Source organism: Spermophilus citellus, assembly GCF_964194105.1.
Source record: "Spermophilus citellus genome assembly, chromosome: 13".
Classification (NCBI taxonomy): domain Eukaryota; kingdom Metazoa; phylum Chordata; class Mammalia; order Rodentia; family Sciuridae; genus Spermophilus; species Spermophilus citellus.
Genome location: NC_138193.1, coordinates 95580986 through 95604281, shown reverse-complemented (window position 1 = coordinate 95604281; position 23296 = coordinate 95580986). Strand labels below are relative to the sequence as shown.

General features: G+C 47.2%; 2 protein-coding genes across 7 annotated transcripts; one reads left to right on the top strand and one right to left on the bottom strand.

The window, feature by feature from the left end:
- Positions 1 to 1431: 1431 nt before the first annotated feature.
- On the top strand, positions 1432 to 20014 carry AGBL5 (AGBL carboxypeptidase 5; the record flags this gene model as incomplete). 6 transcript variants are annotated; one of them, XM_081264239.1, is made up of 17 exons in its annotated part: positions 1432 to 1562; positions 2669 to 2935; positions 3173 to 3344; positions 3658 to 3821; positions 4358 to 4535; positions 4788 to 4966; positions 5371 to 5827; positions 6322 to 6491; positions 6920 to 7055; positions 8035 to 8237; positions 8762 to 8976; positions 15932 to 16087; positions 17242 to 17354; positions 17651 to 17697; positions 18137 to 18325; positions 18673 to 18793; positions 19892 to 20014. In XM_081264239.1, the coding sequence occupies exons 2-17, from the start codon at positions 2715 to 2717 to the stop codon at positions 20012 to 20014; spliced, it is 2844 nt and encodes a 947-aa protein (XP_081120365.1). In that variant the 5' UTR covers positions 1432 to 1562; positions 2669 to 2714. The 6 variants fall into 6 exon arrangements, 5 of the variants coding, with proteins under 5 accessions (XP_081120365.1, XP_081120361.1, XP_081120362.1 ...); XR_014018487.1 differs by lacking the exon at positions 19892 to 20014 and having other exon boundaries at positions 18192 to 18325; positions 18673 to 18811; XM_081264235.1 differs by lacking the exons at positions 17651 to 17697; positions 19892 to 20014 and having other exon boundaries at positions 18192 to 18325; positions 18673 to 18919.
- Positions 19071 to 20091, bottom strand: OST4 (oligosaccharyltransferase complex subunit 4, non-catalytic; the record flags this gene model as incomplete). Its single annotated transcript, XM_081264240.1, has 2 exons — positions 19071 to 19307; positions 19955 to 20091. One exon carries the CDS (start codon positions 20089 to 20091, stop codon positions 19978 to 19980), a length of 114 nt encoding a protein of 37 aa, XP_081120366.1. The 3' UTR covers positions 19071 to 19307; positions 19955 to 19977.
- Positions 20092 to 23296: the final 3205 nt, after the last annotated feature.

Genomic DNA, 23296 nt, shown 5'->3' with positions numbered 1-23296 from the left:
GGGATTCGACACAGCCTCGACAGTCTTTTTTGTTCTGTTCAGGACGAATCGATTCCGACAAAAAGTTAGATGATTGAGAGGATGGATGTCTTCGCATCAGTAAAGCATGCATTTTGCTGGCACCCCGAAAAACGAAAGAAACTGTGGAACTGGAGAAGCAAATACGATGCATCGGCTTTACGCAGTGGATTTGCGCGTCGCGATGTGGAGCCCGTGCGCCCACAAGATGGAGAAACGCTGCCAGAAACTCAACCGTGTGACGGCTGTCTACGCGTTTGCGATCTGTAGGCAGTGTCACAGGGCGCAACATTTTGTAAAAAGCAGGGAAACGTCAGTGAAGCACATTTCCTAGGTTTCTTTCGCCCTGGGTTAGGAACTGGAGTTTGGGGCAGCGTTCTTATCCCATCTCCGGCTCTGTGGAACCCGGAGAAACTCCAGTCCCGGCGGGTTGCTTTGGCTGAAAATCAGGGTGTGGAACAGGCTCATTGAAAGAATATAGCCTGGGTAGCTATTAGAGGGGAACCTGCAGACCTGGTGAGCAGCGGGGCCTTCGATAGCTCAGTTGGTAGAGCGGAGGACTGTAGTGGAGATCCTGTGGCAATCCTTAGGTCGCTGGTTCGATTCCGGCTCGAAGGACTTCGTGTAGCTTTTTTTTAACCCCAATTTAGTTCAATTACCTTTGGCTTCCTTAGAGGTCGGCAATGACTTTGTGTTGGTACTTCGGATATCGGGTAAGACCGGCAGTGTTGGTGTACAGTACAGCTAGGTTAAGCGTCACATACGAAGAAATATCGACGTGTGCCTCAAAGTAGAACTTTATTCTTTATGTGTAATTATTATATGCCTTATTTTCAAAAGTTTGCCCTCGCTCCCATTGTTAAATAAATATTCCTAACTGCAGTTGATCTATCCATTGGTCGGTGGACAGCTTAAAACAACCTGTAAGGCAAAAAGAAAGCAAGGGCCAGCAGCTGGGGGATTAGCTCAAATGGTAGAGCGCTCGCTTAGCATGCGAGAGGTAGCGGGATCGATGCCCGCATCCTCCACTAGAAGCTTTTTTTTCTTCCTGCTCTTTACACTGGCTGGCGGGGAGATCGGCAGAACCTGGGTGGGTGTTTTAATATACAGTGTAATGAGGGGCACGCTAAGCGGTGATCGGCTCCATATGGTTCCCTTTTATTTGCAGTGAGTCTTTTCCCGACTCCTGCTCGGTCACTTTTATCTTTCCCGCGTCTGGGAGACAGGCCGTTAACCGCCTACAGAGACTTGGCTGGAATCCTGTCCGCGCCTGTCCGCCAGAGCCCCCAAACGGCACTGGTGCAGGTACCCGCTAACGTGCGCGGAACCCTGCTTGCTGACCAATGGCAGTGCGCTTTACTGGGCGGGTAGCCAGCTGCAGCCGGGGCCAATAGGCGAGAGACTTCTTGTTTCCTGGCAGAGCGGGGTCCCGGCACCGCGGCACTCGGGTTTTGTTTGGGTCCTGGGTGGAGGACCCGGGTGCCGGGGCCCAAGGTGCCGCCTCGCTAGCGGGAGAGGGAGCGGGAGCACCGGCCCGGAGAGAGGTGAGGGGCTCTGCGTGCATTGCGGCCCCGCCCCCTTCTCGCAGCCCCTCCAGCCCGAGCCCCTCTCGAAGGCCACCCCGCCCCCGGCCTGGCCGGGACAGGCGACCCCGCCCCTGCCTGCCCAGCTGCCGGGTGGCCGTCCTCAGCCTCCTGCCCTCTGTAGCCTCACCTCTGACCCCTAGGCCGTGCCTTCCTACCCCCTCCAGTGTGTCTGTCTCAACCCTTCCAGTTTCTCCAAATAGGGCAAACCCGACAGTGTGAGGGACCTCCCGAGTTCGGGGGTCGCGAAGCCACCCCTTGCCCCCAGGTGGGACTCTACCAGCCCAGCTTTTTTAGCAGTGTTTAGGACACCCGTTACTGACCCACAACTACCAGGGTAGCTTTTGCAGGGGTTCCAGTGTCTACAGGGCAAGAAATGGAAACAGACCCGTGCCTTAACTGGAGCCGAGCTGAGGGCTCTAGGTGAGCAGGTGGCATCTGCCCAGTTTCCTTTGGCTTGGCACAGACCACACTTTTATAGTTTTCGTCCATAATAGGCATAGAGTAGGAGAAAAAAAAAAAAAAAGAAAAGAAAAAAGGGACGAATCAGCCCTTCAGGGCCCAGGAAAGCAACAGCAGAATTCTGGTCGATACTTGTGAGGACACAGGAGCAAACAGGAGCAAAGGGAGGGAGCGAGTCATTCAAACATAAGAGTTTTGGTTCTCCTGGAATAGGTCCAGAATGGCCATCTCTAAGGATGGCCATGTGCTGTGGGGAAGTGTGTAATGGCTAGTTTTGGGAAATCTGATTTCTCAATCTCTACTCTTTGGACTGCAAAAAAGCTTTGCTCTTGTCTCAACACTTTAGCCATTGCGTATTTATTTGATTTGAAAACAGGGCATTATAGCAAAATGGGATCCCTTTAAGTCAGTCATAACCCTTAGTGTGGGGTAGAGTATTGTTTTTTCTCTTGGTCTTGCTGGAAGGTCACGTCCATATTTTTTAATGAGCGAGCATTTTGCTTCACAGGACACTCCCTAAGAACAGCTCTCACTTATCCAGAGATACCCAAAAAATCTTGTTTAATTTTTGTTCTCCCTTCCTACCCCAACCCTCTTTTCCCCAGCTCTCAGGGCCAGAGTGGGGCAAGAGGATGCTTTCCCAGCCCCACCATGGAGCTGCGCTGTGGGGGATTGCTGTTCAGTTCTCGCTTTGATTCAGGGAACCTAGCCCATGTGGAAAAGGTGGAATCTGTGTCTAGTGATGGGGAAGGAGTAGGAGTAGGAGGAGGGGCATCGGCCCCCACTGTTAGCATTGCTTCTTCCCCTGACTACGAGTTCAACGTGTGGACCCGACCAGACTGTGCTGAAACCGAATTTGAGAACGGGAACAGGTATGAGGAAAGAATCGGAGGGTGGAAGGAGAAAAGGCATGTTCAGGTACCCAAATCCATGCTTCAGTTGGAGGCCATTTGACTTACTTGTTCATACCCTTCCTCTTCCAGCCCCTCCTCACCTCTTCCCCTCCTTGCTAAATAGCCATTTCCCAGTTTGGTGTGCTCCAGGGGCTCGCACCATGTCCTGTCTCCAACCTCCCAAATATAATGACCTATCTCTCCTCTGGCCCTCAGGTCATGGTTTTACTTCAGTGTCCGGGGAGGAACTCCAGGGAAACTCATCAAGATCAACATTATGAACATGAACAAGCAAAGCAAACTTTATTCCCAGGGTATGGCCCCCTTTGTGCGCACACTGCCCTACCGGCCACGCTGGGAACGCATTCGAGACCGGCCCACCTTTGAAGTAAGTTCTCCATGAAGAAGAAAGAGGACTTGGGTGCTAGTAGAGGAAAGTAAACAATAAATTCGCTCTTGGTAGAGAGTAGTAGGCAGGTGGGACCCCAGGTTACTGTGTCAGCTTTCCTTACACTGCTAAGGTGAGCCCCTGCCTTTGGAAGCCCCACGGAGCTGGTTGTCTTAATGGAAAGTATCAGAGGGAGGGAAGGAAGTTGGTAGAGGTGAAAAGGGTGTAAAGTCAGTTCCTAGTGACCCCAACAGGAGCTCAGTTCTGACACAAATGGCATGTTGCTCCTCCCTCTTCTTTCTCTGCTCCTCAGATGACAGAGACGCAGTTTGTGTTATCCTTTGTTCACCGTTTTGTGGAGGGCCGTGGGGCCACCACCTTCTTCGCCTTCTGCTACCCCTTCTCCTACAGTGACTGCCAGGATTTGCTAAACCAACTAGACCAGCGCTTTCTGGAGAACCACCCTACCCATAACAGGTGCCAACCCCATTCTTACTCCTTCTATACCATCCTGTATCTGCACCTCTGCTATTTCTGGAATTTACCCTAAAATCTCTGCACCAAAACTTCATCAGTCTTTTCTCTGTACAGAATGTGGGACTTTGGACACCTTTGAAAAATGTGTTTCCTTGTGATCTTGACTTCAGTATATCCCATCTAGTCCACACCTTCCTGCCAGTTCAAGCCTCTTACTATCCTAGTGCTCAGTTATCAATTATCTGTGATTTAACCAGCACTGCCATTGCTCATCTGTTCCCCCAGAGGGCAACTGTCTCTGTCTACACAAAGTATTCTATTTTAAGGAGACATTAACTGGGGAAAAACCAATAAACTCACTCTGTCCTGTAGTCTGCATCCTAGCAATGCTAAACCCACCCAAATCCTAGTGTGAAGGACTATGAGGCCAAGAGGTTAGGATGAAGGACCAGATTTTACAAATCTGGGCTGGTGATGAGGCCCACCTCTTGCTAGGTCTTTTGGAACTTCTGGAGTAATTATTTTTATTCCTGCAGCCCCCTGGATACCATCTATTACCACCGGGAGCTCCTTTGCTATTCTCTGGATGGACTTCGTGTAGATCTGTTAACAATCACTTCCTGCCATGGGCTTCGAGAAGATCGAGAGCCCCGCCTAGAGCAGCTGTTTCCTGATACCAGCACCCCCCGACCATTCCGTTTTACAGGCAAGAGGGTGAGTGGGGAGAGCATAAAGGCAGTTCTTTGCCCTTTTTGTAGCTCCAGACACTGTGACTAGCTTAAAGCTGTTTTCTCTAGGCATCCTGGACCTAGCTCAGCCTATAGCCTAAGGCAAGGGTGACAGCTGCTGCTTCACTTGCAGACCCAGGCAGCTGGCAGTCCAGTGGCTTTTTCTGCCTCATCCACTCCTTCCTGATGTGTGTCATTGGAACCATAGTGTAACTGTCTGCTCTCCTCTCCACCTCAGATCTTCTTCTTAAGCAGCAGAGTACACCCTGGGGAGACTCCATCTAGCTTTGTCTTCAATGGCTTTCTGGACTTCATCCTTCGACCCGATGACCCCCGGGCCCAAACCCTACGCCGCCTTTTTGTATTTAAGCTGATTCCCATGTTGAATCCTGATGGTGTGGTCCGGGGCCACTACCGGTAAGTAGTCTCCCCATCCTTTCTGGATTGCTCCCAGTCCTCCTATATGCCATTTTTTCCTTAGTGAAAGATTGCTACCTTCTAGCTTCTCCTGTATTCCCAATCCTCTTGCGCCTTAACAAGGGCAGGCCCATCTGATGTTCCAGAGACCTGAGAGGGGAATTTCATCTAGTGGCATTCCTAGGAAGGAGCAAAATTAGGATAGGTGCAGGCCTATATGGGTGGAGGGAGCTATCCTTAGTTTTCTCTGGTATCTTAGGTTGACATCAGGTCAGTGAGGGGTCCTGTCTGTAATTCTTTCCTAGCACAATTTCAGCCTCTCTTTGATAAGTCAATCTCTTAGTCTCCTTGTCATCCACTGGCTCAGGCCTCTAGACCTTGCTTCAGTCCCTGTTTTCCTACAGCACTGATTCACGGGGAGTGAATCTGAACCGTCAGTACCTGAAGCCTGATGCTGTCCTGCACCCGGCCATCTTTGGGGCTAAAGCTGTGCTTCTTTACCACCATGTGCACTCTCGTCTGAACTCCCAGAGTCCCTGTGAACACGAGCCCAGTCCCCACCTCCCTTGTGATGCTCCTCTTTCTGATCTTGAGAAAGCCAACAATCTCCACAATGAAAGTCGCCTTGGACAGTTATCTGACAGTGATAATCCTGAGACCTGGACCCAGGCAGAGCCAGTGGAACAGAAGGCCAACAGTGAGTGGATTATGCCAGAACAGTCTACTGAACTTGAGGCACCAGCCCCTGACACAATTCCCCCCAAAGAGAGTGGTGTTGCTTACTATGTGGACCTGCACGGACACGCTTCCAAAAGGGGCTGCTTCATGTACGGAAACAGCTTTAGTGATGAGAGCACCCAGGTAGGAGTCCTAAGGATGTCATGTGAATGTGGGAATCATTGTAGTTATAAAATAAAGGCTAGGCCACAGAGAGGGAACATAGCCTGACAGGAAGTACTGTACAGACTGCCTCTATATGAACTTCAAAGAGCCAAGAAGAATCGGCATTGGGGCCTTGTATCATTAAATCCCATTAAATCATGCCTTTGAGTGAGGTTCATGCTGTCAGCATCATAGTCTTAAGAGTTTGGGGAACCAAGAGAAAAGAAAATTTTGCATTTTATTGGAGAAAAGAAACTTAGAACTTAAAATGTGATAGAATTATATCTGCTTAACACCTAGAAATAATGTCAAACATTGAAAATTTTAAAAATGTTAATTGCTTCTGACGGTTTTAGGGTTATAGTGGTATCTGCTGTGTATGAGTCACATGGCCATATGCTTGCCATCTCTCCTTTGCCCCTTGTCACTTCTTTCTGTCTCTCTTTCTAAGAACATTTTTCTCCCCTCAACAGGTGGAAAACATGCTATATCCAAAGCTCATCTCCTTGAATTCAGCCCACTTTGACTTCCAGGGCTGCAATTTCTCAGAGAAAAATATGTATGCTCGAGACCGTAGAGATGGCCAATCCAAAGAGGGAAGCGGTCGTGTTGCAATCTACAAAGCCTCAGGGATAATCCACAGGTTGGGTGAAAACTGGTATTTAGTTGAGGAGATAGCTTCCCTAAAGAAAATACCCTGGGTCTGTGGGTGTAGCTCAATGGTAGAGCATTTGCCTAGCATGCCTAGTACCCTGGGTTCAGTCCCAGTGCAGCAAAATGAAGAAAATAATAGGCAGCTTAGGGCCTGAGGGGACCAGGACTATCCAAGTCTTTTCAAAAGAGAGCCTTACAATCAGCAGGATTATTTTAGTCTAGGACTCTCCTTTTCTGGGATTTATTGGGTACATAGTGTGGTGTCAAGGTAAACAGCTAGTTGCTAGGGGTTGTTAGCACCTTCTACTTGTGTTCACTTTTTTCCAAGTAATTATCTTCTTAGACCACAGGGCTGGCCCCTGTGGTTGTCATGATATCCATTCAGGCAGGACACTGATAAAGGTCTTTGTGTCTTAGCTACACACTTGAATGCAACTACAACACTGGACGCTCAGTAAACAGCATCCCTGCTGCCTGCCACGACAATGGGCGTGCCAGCCCTCCTCCCCCGCCAGCTTTCCCTTCCAGATACACTGTGGAACTATTTGAGCAGGTATGAATCCTTGGTATAAGTGGGAAAGGGGAACCTCAAACCTGGAAAGACCTTCCCTCTTGTTACCTGACTCTAAGGTCCTCTACAGAGATGTTCATTGATGTAATCATCTCACCACTGTGTTAATAGGAGCATGGCTCCTATAGACTATAAGGGTATTGAGAGAATGAACAGAGAATCCTCTAGCACATCTGAGTCAGATTCTTTACCTCTGAGTTGGTCTTTCTTATTCTGTTGGAAGGTTTATTTACTCCTGGGCTCAAAAGTATCCCCACTATTGTGATCTTGGTGACTACTTATTCTAGGGAGTTCAAAGGGAGTAGAAAGAGCTTCAGGTTAGAAAAGAAATTCTAACACCTTCTGTTAGAATTCCTTTATGTGAGCCAGAAAGCACATCTGCCCCTGCCATAATAAATGAGGTCCCAGCAGGTGTGGTTGCATACACATGTAATCCCAGCAATTTGGGAGGCTGGGGTGGGACGATCTCAAGTTCCAGGCCAGTCTCAGCAATTTATAAATTAAGGCCCTGTCTCAAAATTTAAAAAAATAAAGGACTTGGGATACAGCTCAGTGGTAAAGTACCCTGGGTTCAATCCCAAGTACCATAATTAATTAATTAATTAATTATGGAATTAGATTTGGTAGCACATGCCCATAATCATAGTGACTGAGGCTGGCAAGTTTGAGGTCAGTCTCAGCAAATGAGTGAGACCCTGTCTCAAAATAAAAAATAAAAAGGACTGGGGATGTAGCTTAGTGAACCTGGGTTGAATCCCTAATATCTCCCTTTATTATTAAAATGGATGAGTGTCCTAAAATAGTCAATGGTTAGGGAACATCTAGGCACAAATTTAGGGTACCCAGTGAGCAGATTTTAGGTCTGGCCTCTTCTTCCCTTCCTTTGTGCTATGTAACCCACCCCACATAGCAGCCTGGATCAGGGGTCCAAGATGCTAAGCCAAACTGGAATCCCCCACAGGTGGGACGAGCTATGGCCATTGCAGCTCTGGACATGGCAGAATGTAATCCATGGCCACGAATTGTGCTGTCAGAGCACAGCAGCCTCACTAATCTACGGGCCTGGATGCTAAAGCATGTACGAAACACCCGAGGCCTCAGCAGCACTGTGAACATGGGCATCAGCAAGAAGAGAGGCTCTCGAACTCCACCCAAAAGTAACAAGTAAGACCAGCAGCATGGCAGGGAGAGGGCAGGAGAGTGGGCAAGGCTTTAGACCTAGGAGTTCCATGGGATTTGTATTCCTTCCCTCTTTCTAGAAGTACCACATGCTGAGAATTTTCTGGGTAAATTACAATTAGCAAGATCATTTTTTTGAGATGGGATCCACTTCCCTTTCACCAGGAGCTACATACTTCTAAGAGACCTGAAAATCAGGCCAAGGGACTCCCTATTATAGAACTTTGCACTAAACTTTCAAAGGTGGTGAATGATTGATTGAAGGAAGTGGAAGGGCCAGTGCCAGGGCTGTAAGGGGGGAATCCATTGGGAGATAAAGCTGCTCAGGACAGCCCTGCTATTAGCTGGTATGCCCCAGGTTAAATACCTCATCTATGGAGATGAATTCCTCCCTTCTTCCTTTAAATGAGTTCTTTTACCCCAAGGTGAAAGTTTTACTGAACATCAGACCCTGGGGAAAGCCCTGAGAAAGCCTGGCCCAGAGTTGATTGGCATCTGCTTTTTTGCAGTGTATTGCCCATTTCCTGCTCTGAAAACACCTTGAGCCGGGCACGAAGTTTTAGCACTGGCACAAGTGCTGGTGGTAGCAGCAGCAGCCAACAGAATTCTCCACAGATGAAGAACTCCCCCAGCTTTCCTTTTCATGGCAGTCGGCCTGCAGGGCTGCCAGGCCTGGGCTCTAGCACCCAAAAGGTCAACCACCGGGTGCTGGGTCCTGTCAGAGGTAAGCCAGTCTGGGAGCCCCTGCAGCAGGTGTTCGGTTGTTTGGGACATTGCTGGGGAAAATGAGAGCTTGAAGACATACACTTGGCCCAGGACCAAGGGGTGAATCAATAAAATTAGTCTGTAGCAGAATCTACAACCTCTCCTGCGATCTTCGTGTTCCCTGCGGCATGACTCCAGAGGATGTTACATGTGGCCACGGGGAAACCTGGGGATCTGGGCTTCAGCATGTTAGGAGCTGGGGAAGTTTCCAAGGACAAAACACTAGTTGAAGCAGTGCCAAACACAGACATTGAGGCTCCACATCAAAGACATTATCATTGTATTTTCTTGGGAGCAGTACAGAAGAATGTCCTTAGAATCCAAATTGCAGCACTATAAAGATGGAGGATCCTGTCGTGGTCTCTATGGGCTGAAATTGTCCTGGCTTCAGAGCTTATTCAGAAAGTGATATAAGAATTCCAACTCTTTCAAAGAAAAATGGAACAAACTACAGAAGCTTCTGTTCTAGGTTCATAAATCAAGTATCTAGCCCTTTCTATTAGTGGTCACAATGCTCAACTGCATCATTACCACTAGGTTTTGCATGAAAGATTCTTTTTTTTCTGTGTATTTTTCCACAGAAAATTACACAGAGAAAAAAAGAAGGTAACTGGAAGTAAGCTGGATTGTGAAGGGGGAGAGATTGGTAATAGGGCAACTTCCCCAAATAACGCTATATATCATATGAGTATTGTATGTGCCATCAGGGTTACAGAAGTTGGCTAAATATGGAGGCCCGTAAGCTGGAATGAAGTGCTTTGGTGATCTTCTACCTACACCCATCCTTATTTAGCATATCCTTGCTCTCAGTCTGCAACATAGCTTTTGAACAGATGTGATATACACTGGGTCAGTGGCTGTAAATCTGACTGCAGAGAAGCCAGAGGGAGCAATGGCCTTTACCAGTTTTGACCATTATAATATTCTATTCTTGAGCCAGTTGTGGTGACACACTTTTATAATCCTAGCCACTTGGGAGGCTGAGGCAGGAGAATTGCAAGTTCGAGTTTGGCCTCAGCAACTTGGTGAAGCCCTAAGGAACTTAGCAAGACCGTCTCCAAGTTTAAAAAGGGGGGTGGGGGGGTAGGGATGGTTCAGTGGTAAAGTGTCCCTGAGTTTGATCCCCAGTGGCCCCCCAAAAACAAATTCTGATATTCAGTCTCATCCAGTTTATATTCCCAACCCTGTTCTTTGAGATTCTGTCTTCATTGGTACAGACTACTTTGCATACTGTATTTGAAAGAGTATTAAACTAATATTGATATCTTATGTTTAAACTGTATTTAATAGAAAACAAGAGAGTTTCATATAATTTCATGCAGTTCTCATGAGGATCTGTGGGATGGGTGATGTTTCCATTTTTCTGATAAGGAAACTTAGGCTGTTGAAGAGTATCCAAGATTGCAGGGCTATTAAGTGGCAGAGTTATTCCAGCTGATACATTTGCATGCTCCATTGTAACTAATTTCCCATGTTAAATCTGGATGAAATTTTTCTTCGGTTTTCTTTTCCTTTCTTTTTTGGTCAGCCTTCCCTAGCTCATAACTCAGGGTTCCTGGGTATTACTTCATCAGCATCATAAATTATTCTCTGACCACAAAGAGAAAAGGCCTTTTTTAGGTTGTCACTGGAGGATTCTAGGCAGTGTTTAGTCAGTATTCTATTGACATCCTCCAAGTTCCCCTCCCAATGCAAAAACACTTTTGAGCTCCGTGAGGTGAGGGATGTGTATTGTATTTCTCTGTTACTTCACCTGATAACTAATGGAAAATATGCAGCATCAGTACTAAATAATTCCTAGCTGATTGACTTGGAACTTAACAGAGAAAACAGGACAGTAAATACAACATACAAGCATACTCACATCATAAACGTCCAGGACATTTAGAGCTACTGTGGTAGATTAACACGAGTAATTAACCAAAGAATGTTCAGTTAAGAAATAGTTTTGAAGAACAAGTAGTAGATGGTTTGATAAAAACATTCCAGAAATGAGAAATGACAGGATCAGGAACAGAACTCCTGGGTAGAGAGGAACTATGAAGCTTTCAAGGATACAAGCTAAAGGAAGAAGTAAGGGTGGCATTTAAGACATTGTTTTGGTAGTGGTGGGGTGATAAGTGATCTACTTCAGATTTGCTTGGATGCCTTAGGAGATATATATATGCATGCCCTGCAGGCAGAAAAGGACTGAAGAAAAGGTGAGCCAAAGGGGTTGAAGGTCTAGGAGTGATCCACATATAGGTGCCAGGTAAAAATCAAGGGAGAAGGCATGTTTCCCCAGGGAATGAGCTTAGAAGTAGAAAGAGTACCAGTACAGAGACACCCCAGGGATTTGCACAAATATTTCTAAGAATTAGGAAACTATACAATCAAGGAATCAAGATAAGTTACTAATAATACCAAACAGTGATACTGTAAGGAGTTGAAAGGTGAGATCCCAGGAATTTTGACTCTGTTCCCCTGGACATTTGCTGGTACTGTGATTTTTGCTGCTTTATCTTTTAAGCATGCAAGATGGAAGACTGACCCTAGTTTGGGATAGGGGCCACATTCTGATGTGCCATTTGAACATGGTATCTTCAACCAACTCTTGGGAAAACTTCTTTGTCCTGTGTTATCTGTCCTGTTGCTTTGTGACACTTCTGCTCCATACATCTGGTATTTTGGCCTATGCCACATCTAGCTATATTTTGTTTTCCCATCTAGAAAGATCAAAACCCCCATATCTTAGAAATCTTAACTATAAATGAGCTACACTTTCAACCCCAAATTAGAATTGATTTGGAAAAGGATTTTTTTTGACATGTGAATTTATAAGAAAATTTCCACTAATAGATAAAAATTATGTCACTCAGCCAGATGCAGTGGCACATGCCTATAATCCCAGCTACTTGGAGGTTGGGACAGGAGGATTACAAAGTCCAGGATAGCCTGGGAAACTTAGCAAGACACTATCTCAAAATAAAAGGGCTTTGGTATGTAGTTAAATGGTAGAACACCTCCCTAGTATGCATGAGGCTCTGGGTTCAATTTCCAGTACCTCAAGAAAAATATATTTAACTGTACATTTAATTCACTATCCTTATTGGCTAAAACAAGTACAAGATTGGGCTATCCAGTGAATCTCAGAAAAGATTGAGGCAGCTCAACCAGGAGCTTAAGGCAGAGATCCAGGGCACTAGTTTGACAGGTCCTGTCTGGAGGCTGGGAGATAATATTTTAGAAGGCCAACTAGTAGCCAACTTGGGGCAGACAGGAATGGCCCTGGAACAGAAGGTTGTAAGTTCAGTAAACATTAGCTACGAGCATCCTCTGACCTTTGTGCCAGAATCTTCTCTACTTAGTTCTCCCTAGCCGCAAAACATGTTCTGAAGTACCACCTTCTCAGATTGCTGTTGATGTAGGGGAAGTAGTTGTCACTGGAGAATAGCTAATGCAGTGATGAATTGAGAGAAATCAAAAGCCTTCAAGATAACTTGCAAAAGCAGGTACAGAGCTAAAGAAGGGCCTGCTGGGGCTGGGGTGGGGGAGGTAAAACATTTTTTCCTTATATCCATTAAATATGAATTAAAGTAGGGCAAAGACTAGGGGGAGGCAGGTGAGACACCTAGGACACCCAGGTAGGTACTCACTCACAGGGCTGTGCAAGTGCCTTCTTCACTTTTGCATTCTACGTGCTTCACTTGTTTTATTCTAGTCCTAGCTTGGAGTTCCAGCAATAGTCTCATTCAACAATTTGGAACTTCCTTCCTGGCTCCCCAGCCTACCCAGCAGAATGCTGGTATGACAAGTCAAGGTGCTAAAGTATAAAAGCAGGAGCCTTCAGATGTCACTACCATCATTGATCTTATCTCTCCCACCTGTCACTTAAACCTGAGGTTACCAGAACTCTTTGCTGATCTCTAATGCCTTTGCTCAGCTGACAGGCAATTTTTGTTAGAGCAGCTAATGTCCAGCAGTGAGTAGAGGTTCCCTGGAGTCAACAGGACTTAGTGCCTGCATTGCCATTGCCGCTTCTACGTTTACCACTGTAAATTATAGTATCAAGAAATGTCTCCCAACACATCTATTTAGCATCTGGCACTGTGCCTAGCTCTTTATTAGGTAGAAGGCAAATATTGATTTTTGCAGAGATGAAACAGGGTATAGGCACAAGTCAACTAACTCCTATTCTAAATTGAGACTTTAGAACATCCATTTTAACTTTCACAAGGTGAGATCAGTTTGGCTCAACCCTCAGACCTTAGCCCTCAGACTGTCTTGCCATCCCAACATGGAACCTCTGGCTGATTCCATAAAATATCTTACAACCTCTGGGCACACAGCTGATCATGTATCACTCTTGCACTCAGCCTTAAGCTGCTGTTTCTATAGAACCAAAACATATAGAATTGGGGCTCCTCCATTTCCTTTTTGTCTCAACAGGGCCTAGATTACAGTAGGGGCCAAGAGTCAAAATACTAGAAACTGTGTGCGCTAACAAATTATAGGCAATCCTGGCCAGGTCCCGAGGCAGTCTTTTAAGAGAAGATTGGTTGAAATGCTACCTTTAAATACCTTATACTTTCAGAGCAAGCCTTTCCCCTAAATCAGACCTTGTCCCCATCCTAAAACCCTGATTGGGGTGGAATTCCTGAGTTACAACCTTAATATTCTTTCCTATGATCCCTTCTCCATCTTGCATTGGCAATTTTTACATCATTTGCCTATTTTGCTTCACGACTTCTGAAGTGTCATCCAGTTTATTACTATAACCAATAATGTCCCGAAGTCTCTCTCCCTTTCTTGGGGTGGGATGAGAGTTCATCCCTTAACGTGGTTTCAGCATGCCTTTCTGTATAGATATTTCTCAGATTGTCTACAAATCTGTGATTTCCTCAATCAATTTCATTATTTCTGCCTACTATGCACTGTCACCTACACATCATTCTGATGTTTGTTTTAATCACAGCATTACCCAAGTCTTGGCCTTAGAGTATCTCTTAAGTCATTGGTGGTGGCTAATGTTTCAGGTTATTTGACTGTAGCTAAGTCTCTCTGGCTTCTGTTGTAACTCTGTGCCAACTCTCAAACAGGCCTCTAAGGTCTGGTTGTTTTTGACTCTTATGAGTACATACCTTGAATCTTAATTGGCACCTAGTGCCTTAGCACAACTTCACATAGCTAAAATGATTTCCATTCTGAGATCTTTGTGCTTTTTTTAAATTCTTCTATTTATTTTTTAGTTGTAGTTGGACACAATACCTTCATTTTATTTGTTTTTATGTAGTGCTGAGAATCAAACCCAGGGCCTCACACATTCTAGGTGAGTGCTCTACCACTGAGCCACAACCCCAGCCCTTCTTCTTTTTTTAATCTGGAAAATTTTCAGAAGTATTCATGATACTGCCTGTTGCTATTGCTTACTGCAGCTAGACAAGATGAAGTTGAGGTCGCCTACTTCCTATATCAGAGGCTTTTCACACCCAACACGTGTTAGGGCACTGGCATGCTGGTAACTCACTGAACTTGGTTCTGGAAGTTCAAGAGTACTGGGGGCCTGGGAGGCTGGGGATATGGCTCAGTGGTGAAATGATTTCCTAACATGTGCCAGGCCCTGGGTTCAACCTCCATTACTACCAAAAAAAAAAAAGTATTTAGCACCAGTTTTCCCTCTGTGATGAGGAAGTACCTACTGAATCTGCAAGCCTCCCTACTCCATCCATTCTCCATCTGTCCCACTGGGACCTTACCCTTCAGAACAGATAGCAGTAAGGATCCAGCCTTAGGAAGGGTTGCCCCAGAGTATAAATGTATTTTTAAACTCCAAGCGATGATGAATCCATGAACAACAACTAGCCATTGAACAAAGAACAATGAACAATTAGTTTTAACTCTCTAATTGTCAAGGAGCCTCACAGAGATAACATTTGAGATGGGACAGGGAAGATGGTCAGATTCACTAGAAAGGGAAAGAAATTCTAGAGGAACTACACAAATAGTAGCAGCAGGAGCTATAGCAAAGGGTATAAGAGATCAGATGGTCAGCATTGTACGAAGGATATGTGGATTGGAACAACACTGGGCAGAGTTTTGAATGGGCCATGTAAAAAGGTTTAGACTTTATCCTTTAAAAGACATTCAGTACTTCCCCTTGCCTAAGCCACAGTGATTTCTGACCAGGTCTCTGTTTTAGAAAAGTAATTTGTGGTACCTATGTGAAGGATGGATGGTAAAAAGAAAGCTATTCAAGCTGGGAAAACCAATAGGGAAATAAAACTTGAGTGGAAATTAAAGATCTGTATATATCTGGACAATGGCAAGGGAGAAGAAAGGAGGAATTCAGATGAATGCAGAGGTAGAACTATCAGGATTTGACTAAATACAAACCTAAATGTAAGGGAGGAGTAGAAAGATAAAACAGGGTTTCTAGGTTTTTCACCAAGATAAGAAGAATGAGGGAGGGAGAAACTGTTTTGGTTTGGTCATAGGGGACTTTCAGGTAGAAATGTCCAGTGGACAAGTACAGCTGGATTTCAGGAGAAAGGGCTAGAAAGAGATTTGGGAATATAAGAGTAAGTAGAACAAGAGAGACCTAAGGACAGAATGGTAGGGAACATGGACATTTAAGAGGCAGGAAGATAAATTGAAGAGGAGCAGTTAGAGGTAAGAGGAGAACCTAGGAAAGTAGTTTTAGAAGCCAAATTCAATAATTTCCTGCCAAAAGAATGAATTGGTAAGATGAAGACCAAGAAATGAATAACTGAAAATAAATTTTAGAGGTCTTTCTACCCATTCTATAGTTACTTCTGAAGAAGGGTGCTGGTCTGATGACAAGCTTACAAACACAAATTCTGACCAAGGGGAGCCAGCAGGTCAGTGAAGGCTAGCTAATAGTGCATGACTAACCTGCTTGTGTCCTTTCCACTCAGAGCCCCGAAGCCAGGACAGGAGACGGAGGCAACAGCCACTGAACCATCGACCTCCTGCAAGCAGCCTGGCCCCATCCCCAACTCCTGCTAGTACTGGCCCAGCCTCCTCACGCAACCTGGGCTCCTGCCTCCTGCCCAATTCACTCAGTCTATCAGGTCTGTACCCACTGCCACTGAAATCTGGATTGGCCAACTTCTTCCCTTCCTTACCACCCAGGGTTTAGACCAGGCACCCAGTTAAGCTTGAAGAAATTCCTTCAGCCACACTGCCACCTAACTTGGGCTCCCTTGACCTGATAAAACAAGGCACTCCAGCCAAGAGCACCAGTTATCCTCCTGGTACCCTAAATCTCTAAACCTGTGCCTTTGTACAGGAGGCTGGGACTTAACTGAAATGTCGTCTTTGTAAAATAAAATAACATTTATTGAATGTTTACTATGTGCCAGGCACTGCTATACACACTGTCTAATTTAATCCTCATTTTTATAGTTGAGGAACCTGAGGACTTTTCCTACCTGCAAAGTGCCACTTACCCAAGTTCCCCGATTCCAGAAGCTGGGCAACATTAAGACAAAACTGGAGAAGAAAAAAAGCATAGGCCTTTCACCTGTCATCACTGCAGTGTCCTATCATCCACAGAAAACTTAAGCCATCTACTCTCCTTTTAAGCTATAGACCCAGATGTGTAAAGGACTGGATAGGATTGATTTCTGCCTTACCCCGAGCCACTACTCCCAACCTGTCAATTCAATGGGTAGCCCTCAATCCAGGTCTTGGATAGAGTGGACTTGATCCTCAAATGCCTAAATATATGATTGGAGTGGCCCCAAGGTCTATAAATTTATATAGTACTTAAATTTGAGTAGATTCTACTTCTAGTCAAAAGTTCTCTGCTCTCCCTCTTGGACCAGAGTGAAGCTTCACTCAGGGGTGATCTTGCCCAGCAACATATGGAGACTTTTTTGGTTGTAACAATGGAGGAGGCCTGGGGAGGAAACTGCATATAGTAGACGCTGCTCATCATCCTACAATGTGCAAAAGAGCTCCTACAACAAAGGATTACCCAACACAAAATGTCAATAGTGGAAGATTGGGGGCTGGGGGTACAGCTCAGCAGTAGAGTTCTACCTTAGCATGCACAAAGTCCTAGGTTCAATCCCCAGCACTAAAAGCGCGCGTGTACACACACACACACACACACACACACACACACACACACACACAGCCAAAGTTGAGAAACTGATCTAAAGGAAATTACCTCCTTTCTTCATAGCCCCTACCTTGATGATCAGTTTCCTCTGTTCTTTAGGGAGTAGCTGCTCACTCTTATCTTCAGGGGACAAGCCAGAGGCTGTCATGGTGATTGGGAAAGGTCTGCTAGGGGCTGGCGCTCGGATCCCCTGCATCAGGACTCGATTGCAGGTAACATTTTCTCTGGTCCCCATCATAAGAAGTCTGGCAGAACCCATCAAGGCACTGTTCATCGGGGCAGTGGGAGGGAAAATGCTCAGCCCTGCTTTACAGCCTCTACTTCCAGCCATATCATAGAGCGCTCTGGTGCCTGAGTGCTTATCTGCCCAGCCCCACCCCAATCCCCATCAGCCAGGTGTCTTGCTTGCTTCCAACCCCACTGTCCCTGCCAGATGCACCCCAACCTCAGCCTGCTAGCTTTGGCTTTCCCTGCCCCTGCCCTTAGCTTCTCCTCTCTTTCTGCCCAGACCTGCCAGAGGAGAGTTTCCGCCAGGAGGGGTCCCGGATTCCCCAGGTAACACATTTGGTTGCTGCTCCTAGGAACAGCCTTGCCACCACCTCCAAGTCAGTCCAGATCCCCATATTAGTTTAGCTAAAGTTGGGTACAGGCAGAAGCTGACTGGATGGGTGAAGCTTAAGCTGCTCTGGCAGGGGCTGAGGCCTAGAAGGACCTGAAGGAGGTCTACCAGTCCCTCATATTTCTACACAGTGCTTTTGTACTCAGGCAGGCCTTGGCCATGGTTTACCCATGAAGGCTAAATGCTAAGTCCTTCTGCCACCTTTGTGCTAGTTACGTAAGACTTGGAGTACATAGTCATGGACTGAAGCTAGGAGTTCTGTTATCTTGCCTCATCCTCTCAACTAGAAACAATGCCCAGGAATTCAAGGCTCTACTACCTCTGTTGACTCCTATACTAGACTCTTATGCATGGAAACTCAAGAGGCAAACCTAGAAGCAGAAAAGCTCATGGAAGAACCCAGCCTCTTAGCCTAATCCTGTCTACACAGGCTAGGCCCAGGTTGGGCCGGGGCTCACCGCCGACTTGCAGAGGGGTAAGAGGCTCTTCAGGCCCCACATCCCCTATCTCCAGGACCAGAGAAAGCAGTGAGCCAGAGCCGGGACGCGGTCCTGCTATACCAGGGTGAGCACCTAGACCCAGTTCTCTCAGCCCTCCCCTCATTTCTTCTATCCCCTCATCTCCATTTCTACCATTCCAGATCATTTCATCCTTCCCTACTCCCTTTAACCCCAAAGACTGAATGTGCTTTCATTAAGCACCTAGTCCCTGATTTTTTATTCCATCATGACCCCAGTGTTTATTTAAAAGGACTAGAAAACAACTGCTAATTAGAGTCTTAAGGCCTAGGAGCTAGCTAGCAGGTTCCAGCATGTGACCTCTGTGCAGCCATCAACCTGCCTCTCTTCTCTTAAAGCTACCAGCCTCTGGCTAACAGACCATAACCTTGATTCTTCTCTTTTCTGTTGCAGGATGCCTCAGGCCGGCCCCCCACGGCCCCGCTCTGCCCCTGCCTTTTCTCCTATTTCCTGTACTCTATCTGATGTCCCATCCCGGATTTGTTACAGCAGGGGGCCTTTGGGCCAGCCTGAGGTTTGTTTTGTCCCTAAATCTCCCCCACTCACCGTTTCTCCCCGGGTTTGATAATGCCTTTACTTCCATGCCCAGGATAGGGTCCCAAAGTGGGGGAACACAGTGAGAAATATGATAGTCCCCTCCTTGGGCTGCAGATTCCATGTTACAACATAACTCTTTGGAATGCCAGCCACTATCTGAGGCCTTGCAGAGCATTACCTTGAGATGGGACAAAACGGGGACCTGTACCCCTTCCCTCCCTCCACAGCACAAGATTTTGGGACCACAAAAAATATATATCTATATTTTTGTATTGGGGGGAGGGGAGGGAGTAGAAAAGCAGCCCCTATACTGGGCCCTATTCAGTGGCAGCTTCTTGTTCCATAGGGTTAAGGAAGACTTTGAGGAAATAAAAGTTGTTTGGAAAAATCCAGGTGTAGTTGCTTTGTATGTTGTGATGGGTAGAAGGGATGAAGTGAAGTGTGAAGGCCCCTCACACCCTCCATCTTGCCTCAGACTATGTCCTGGAACCCTAGAAAAGAGGGGGAAAGACCTGAGGTAAGGAAAATGCTGCAGCTTTCCCCTGGGAATCCTGGAGGCAACTCCCAGTGAACCTGTTCCCCTTTACATCTCTGACCCAAACTTAAGGTTGATTCCCAAGCTCCCCACCCCCACTTTCTTCTTTCTAGCTTGGGTCTACAGTACCCAACCACTAAACCAATGACTCTGGCTTAAGAATATGGAAATAGAAGTCTACATTTTTCACCCGCTCAAAAAAAAAAAAATCTACCTAAATAAGAAGCCTAAAAAACCCTGGAAAAGTGGCGGCTATTTAAGAACGCTTATCCTCATGGCACCTTTGCTTCTACCGCTGCCAGTGCCTCCAATGCCCCCAACTTGGGCAACTTGCTACTGGAAAACCCAAGAAGATAGGGACCGAGGAAGATTGGGATATACCCCCACCCCACCCCATCCTATCCTATCCTCGCAGGGAGAAGTTTAGGAGGAAGGAGCAGGACACTGCAAAGCACTGTACTCTGCGGATAAAGGGGCCCAATTCTGGACTGTCTCATGCTTGGCCCGACACTTTCGGATTTAAAGTTTCGAACCTTGCAGGCCCTAACGCCGTCCTCTCCACTCAGCTCTCTGGGGGCTGGGCGCTACAGCCCCGACCGTTACCTGGGGCGGAGAAAGCGCCACTTTCATTCCTGCTTCTTGGGATTGTTGACGGCCACGTAGTGATAGAGAACCACAAGCAAGAATAGCGACACGCCCAGCATGTTGGCGAAGATGGCGAGCTGAACGTCTGTGATCATCCTGCAGAGAAGGGGAGGGACTGAGCCTCGGGTCGGCACGCTTCTCGCGCTCTCTAGGGCGAGTCTGAGCCCCCGCGACCCGGCCAACTTGGGGCTGGTCCGTGAGACAGCGCCTGCGTGCCTCTCACCTGACCAGCTCGGCTCCGCTCCGACGCTGCCTGCGTACCAGCTGGAGGTAGGAGACTTGGACCGGAACTTGGTAGCTTCAGCTGCGGCCCAAGCAGGTACTTCCGCCGGGCTGCGAGCTGGAACCACCTCTCTAGCCCCGCGGTCTCGTCTGCTCCCTCTGCGCGCGCGCAGGGGGCGGAGCAGCAGTGGGACTGACAGCTGTGCTTGTGGGCGGGGCCGCGGAGGCGTGCCTAGTGCTTTAGTGGCACAGCTGGCCGCAGCTGGGGCGGTCGGCTCGGGGTTAGCAAAGCTGTGGTGGCCGCCTCCCTGGAGCCGAGGAGTGTATTAGGGCGAGGGTGGGCTGCGGGGCCGGGCGGGAGACTTAGCTTGACCCGCAAGCTCTGGCCCACTTTCCTGTCCCGGCCCCCCGCACTGCTGCCCACCCTTCATTTCCCGGCCCGGCCCGGCCCAGCCAGGTGCTTCCTTTGGGTCCTGCCCTCACGGTCCCCTCCCTGGCTTGGGCGGCGGGGACTGGGTGGGAGGCAGTGCAGAGGTGCAGAAGGGGAATAGGAATGCGGCTGCTGCTGTCAACCTTTCTGACCCACATCCTACCTAGGAGACTGATCTGCCTGTAATCTGAACAGAGCCTGTCTTCTCCAGGTCCCCACTTCCACCCCACTCCTGGAGGTGGGCGTAGAAAATAGGGCGGACCCTCCCGGAATCAAAACCCAAGCTGTGGGACCTCCGCCAAGTGGGAAATCACCCACCGGATGTGAGGGAAGGGGTAGAGGAGGAAGGGCTGAGACAAGCCAGAGGGATCGTGGGTTCCGGGCAGAGAAAGGAGAGGTAGCTGTGGTAGACGGACCAGGGTCTCTTGTGAGGGGAGCAGCAGCCTAGCTCTACAACCCTCTGCCCAACTAGAACCTTCTTCTCCACCCCCACCTACTCCTGGCTTTCTCGGCTTCACCATAAAAGGGAACGGCATGGAGCCAGACGGGCCGGGGGCCGGGCTGTTGCTCTGGAGCTGTCAGGGGTAATGGAAGCCAGTTGCTTTGCGGTAGAGGGGGGCCAGGGCTCAGGGGAGGCCTATGCTTCCCTGAGCCAAAGAAAACTCTACAGGAGCTGGTATGGGACTGGAACATCTGGGACAGGGGAACAACTTGCCTCCTGTATTTACAATGAGCTGGGGTTGTACTATCCCAAAGTGCCTTCCCGGCCTAAGACTGTCAGCAGTTTGTGTCCTTTGTATTCTCCCTTCACCCACTACTTCCGCCAATGATTCCTAAATTCAGTACCTGCCTTTGGTAGTTTGTAGTTTCCCTGACCTCCCTCCCCCTTTCCCCGAATCCCCCATCTACTCTTTCCCCAAAGTTTCATATGTAGAATCCCAGGCCTCCCCTCCACATAACATCGGTGAAAACCCTGATATGCTCTCTCTATGCACATCTCTGTGAGCAGGTTGTTCCCAGCTCTTCTCTGGAAGAATGAGGGTCTAGGTCTTAAATAATTACACATAATTAAGCTTCCTGTCTCCTGGAAATTTGGAGCAGATTCAAGTCCAACCAGACACTTAGATCTACTGTTGAATCAAAAGTAGAACTTCCTTTTTAAAATAAGCTGTACCTCTAAGCTAACCCTGGAAGGTAAACTTCCTATACTGTACATGGCATGAGAGAGGACTTTGAGAAGTGCATCAGATTTCCCAGACTGTCCTAAAACCAACACAGGTGCATAGTATCCTAAACAATCACAGTGAATCATAAACAATCACAATTGAAGGGAGCCTTCAGGATCATTTTATAAAGAAGAAAACAGGCCCAGAAAGTAATTTGACCTAGGTTCTGCAACTGGTTAGAGATAGTTCTCCTACCTCCTTTCTACATTCCTGGTTGGACTATGGACTCAATAGGTTGTTCCAGGGTCAGGGACAAAAGAGAAAGGATTTATTTTTGAATTACCCAGAAATGTCCTTCACCTCCCAGAACTTCCTGTGCTTAGGTCAGTGAGTCTTCATCAGCATTAAGTGGGGTCATTTGGCCTAATGCCTGGAAGAACCAAAATGAAAACGTTCTCCAAACTGAACTAGACTCAGCTAAGAGCTGACAAAGTTTGAAAAAAGCTTGGTGGAAAAGTATGTGGGGGGGATTAGAGTTGGGAGACAATGGGGAACACTTATGGAGTTTAATCTCTATGATTCAAGGAAAGGACTTGAGACCAGGATTAGGCTCAGGTATAAGAAAGCAACAAGACCTGGGAAAAGGGGGCTATGTCCAGAGAGGCCAGTTCTTAAAGTATGATATGTGAAGGAAGAGTTAGGTGGGAAAAGTGTGTGCTTTGGGGGAGCAGTGGACTTTGGCTCAAGACTCCCCCCAAGGTGGAATTCCCATCTGGATTGTCAGGATGCAAGGATTCCCTTTCATCCTCCTAGTATTCAGTCCTGTGACAGAGGGTATTATATATAATATATTTATTGCTGATGTCTCCACCTGTCCTGGCCCTGAGAATCTGAGCTTATTGCTCAGTAAATGATGGTTGCATGAATGAGTTAGTTGCCTAGTATGGCCAAGACTTCCCATTAGCACTAGATCCTTGGAAATCCCCATCTTAGAGAAGTTGTAAAATAGATCTTGTCCTACTATTCCAGGGACTTTTTTGGCATTCTTGCCAATTGCTTTGGGAATTTGTGGCTGCCAGTACTATCATCACAAGCCACTGCTTCCATCACCACCACCACTGCATTCTTTCTAACCTTGGTTTCCATTGCAGCATGCTTGCCCATCCTCAGACTGAAGATGAGAACTGTAGTCCCCAATGAACCAAGGGCCACCAGTTTACTTGAAATCTCACAAACATTCATGTTCATGTCAGCTCCCAAGTCTTGGCTCTTAATTATAAAATTAAACAAGCCCAATACGGTGGCACACACCTATAATCCCAGTGGCTTAGGAGGCTGAGGCAGGAGGAATGCAAGTTCGAAACTAGTCTCAGCAATTTAGTGAGGCCCTAAGCAACTTAGTGAGACTCTGTCTCAAAATAAAAAATAAAATTGCCTGGGGCTGTGGCTCTGGGTTCAACCCCTGGTACACACACACACACA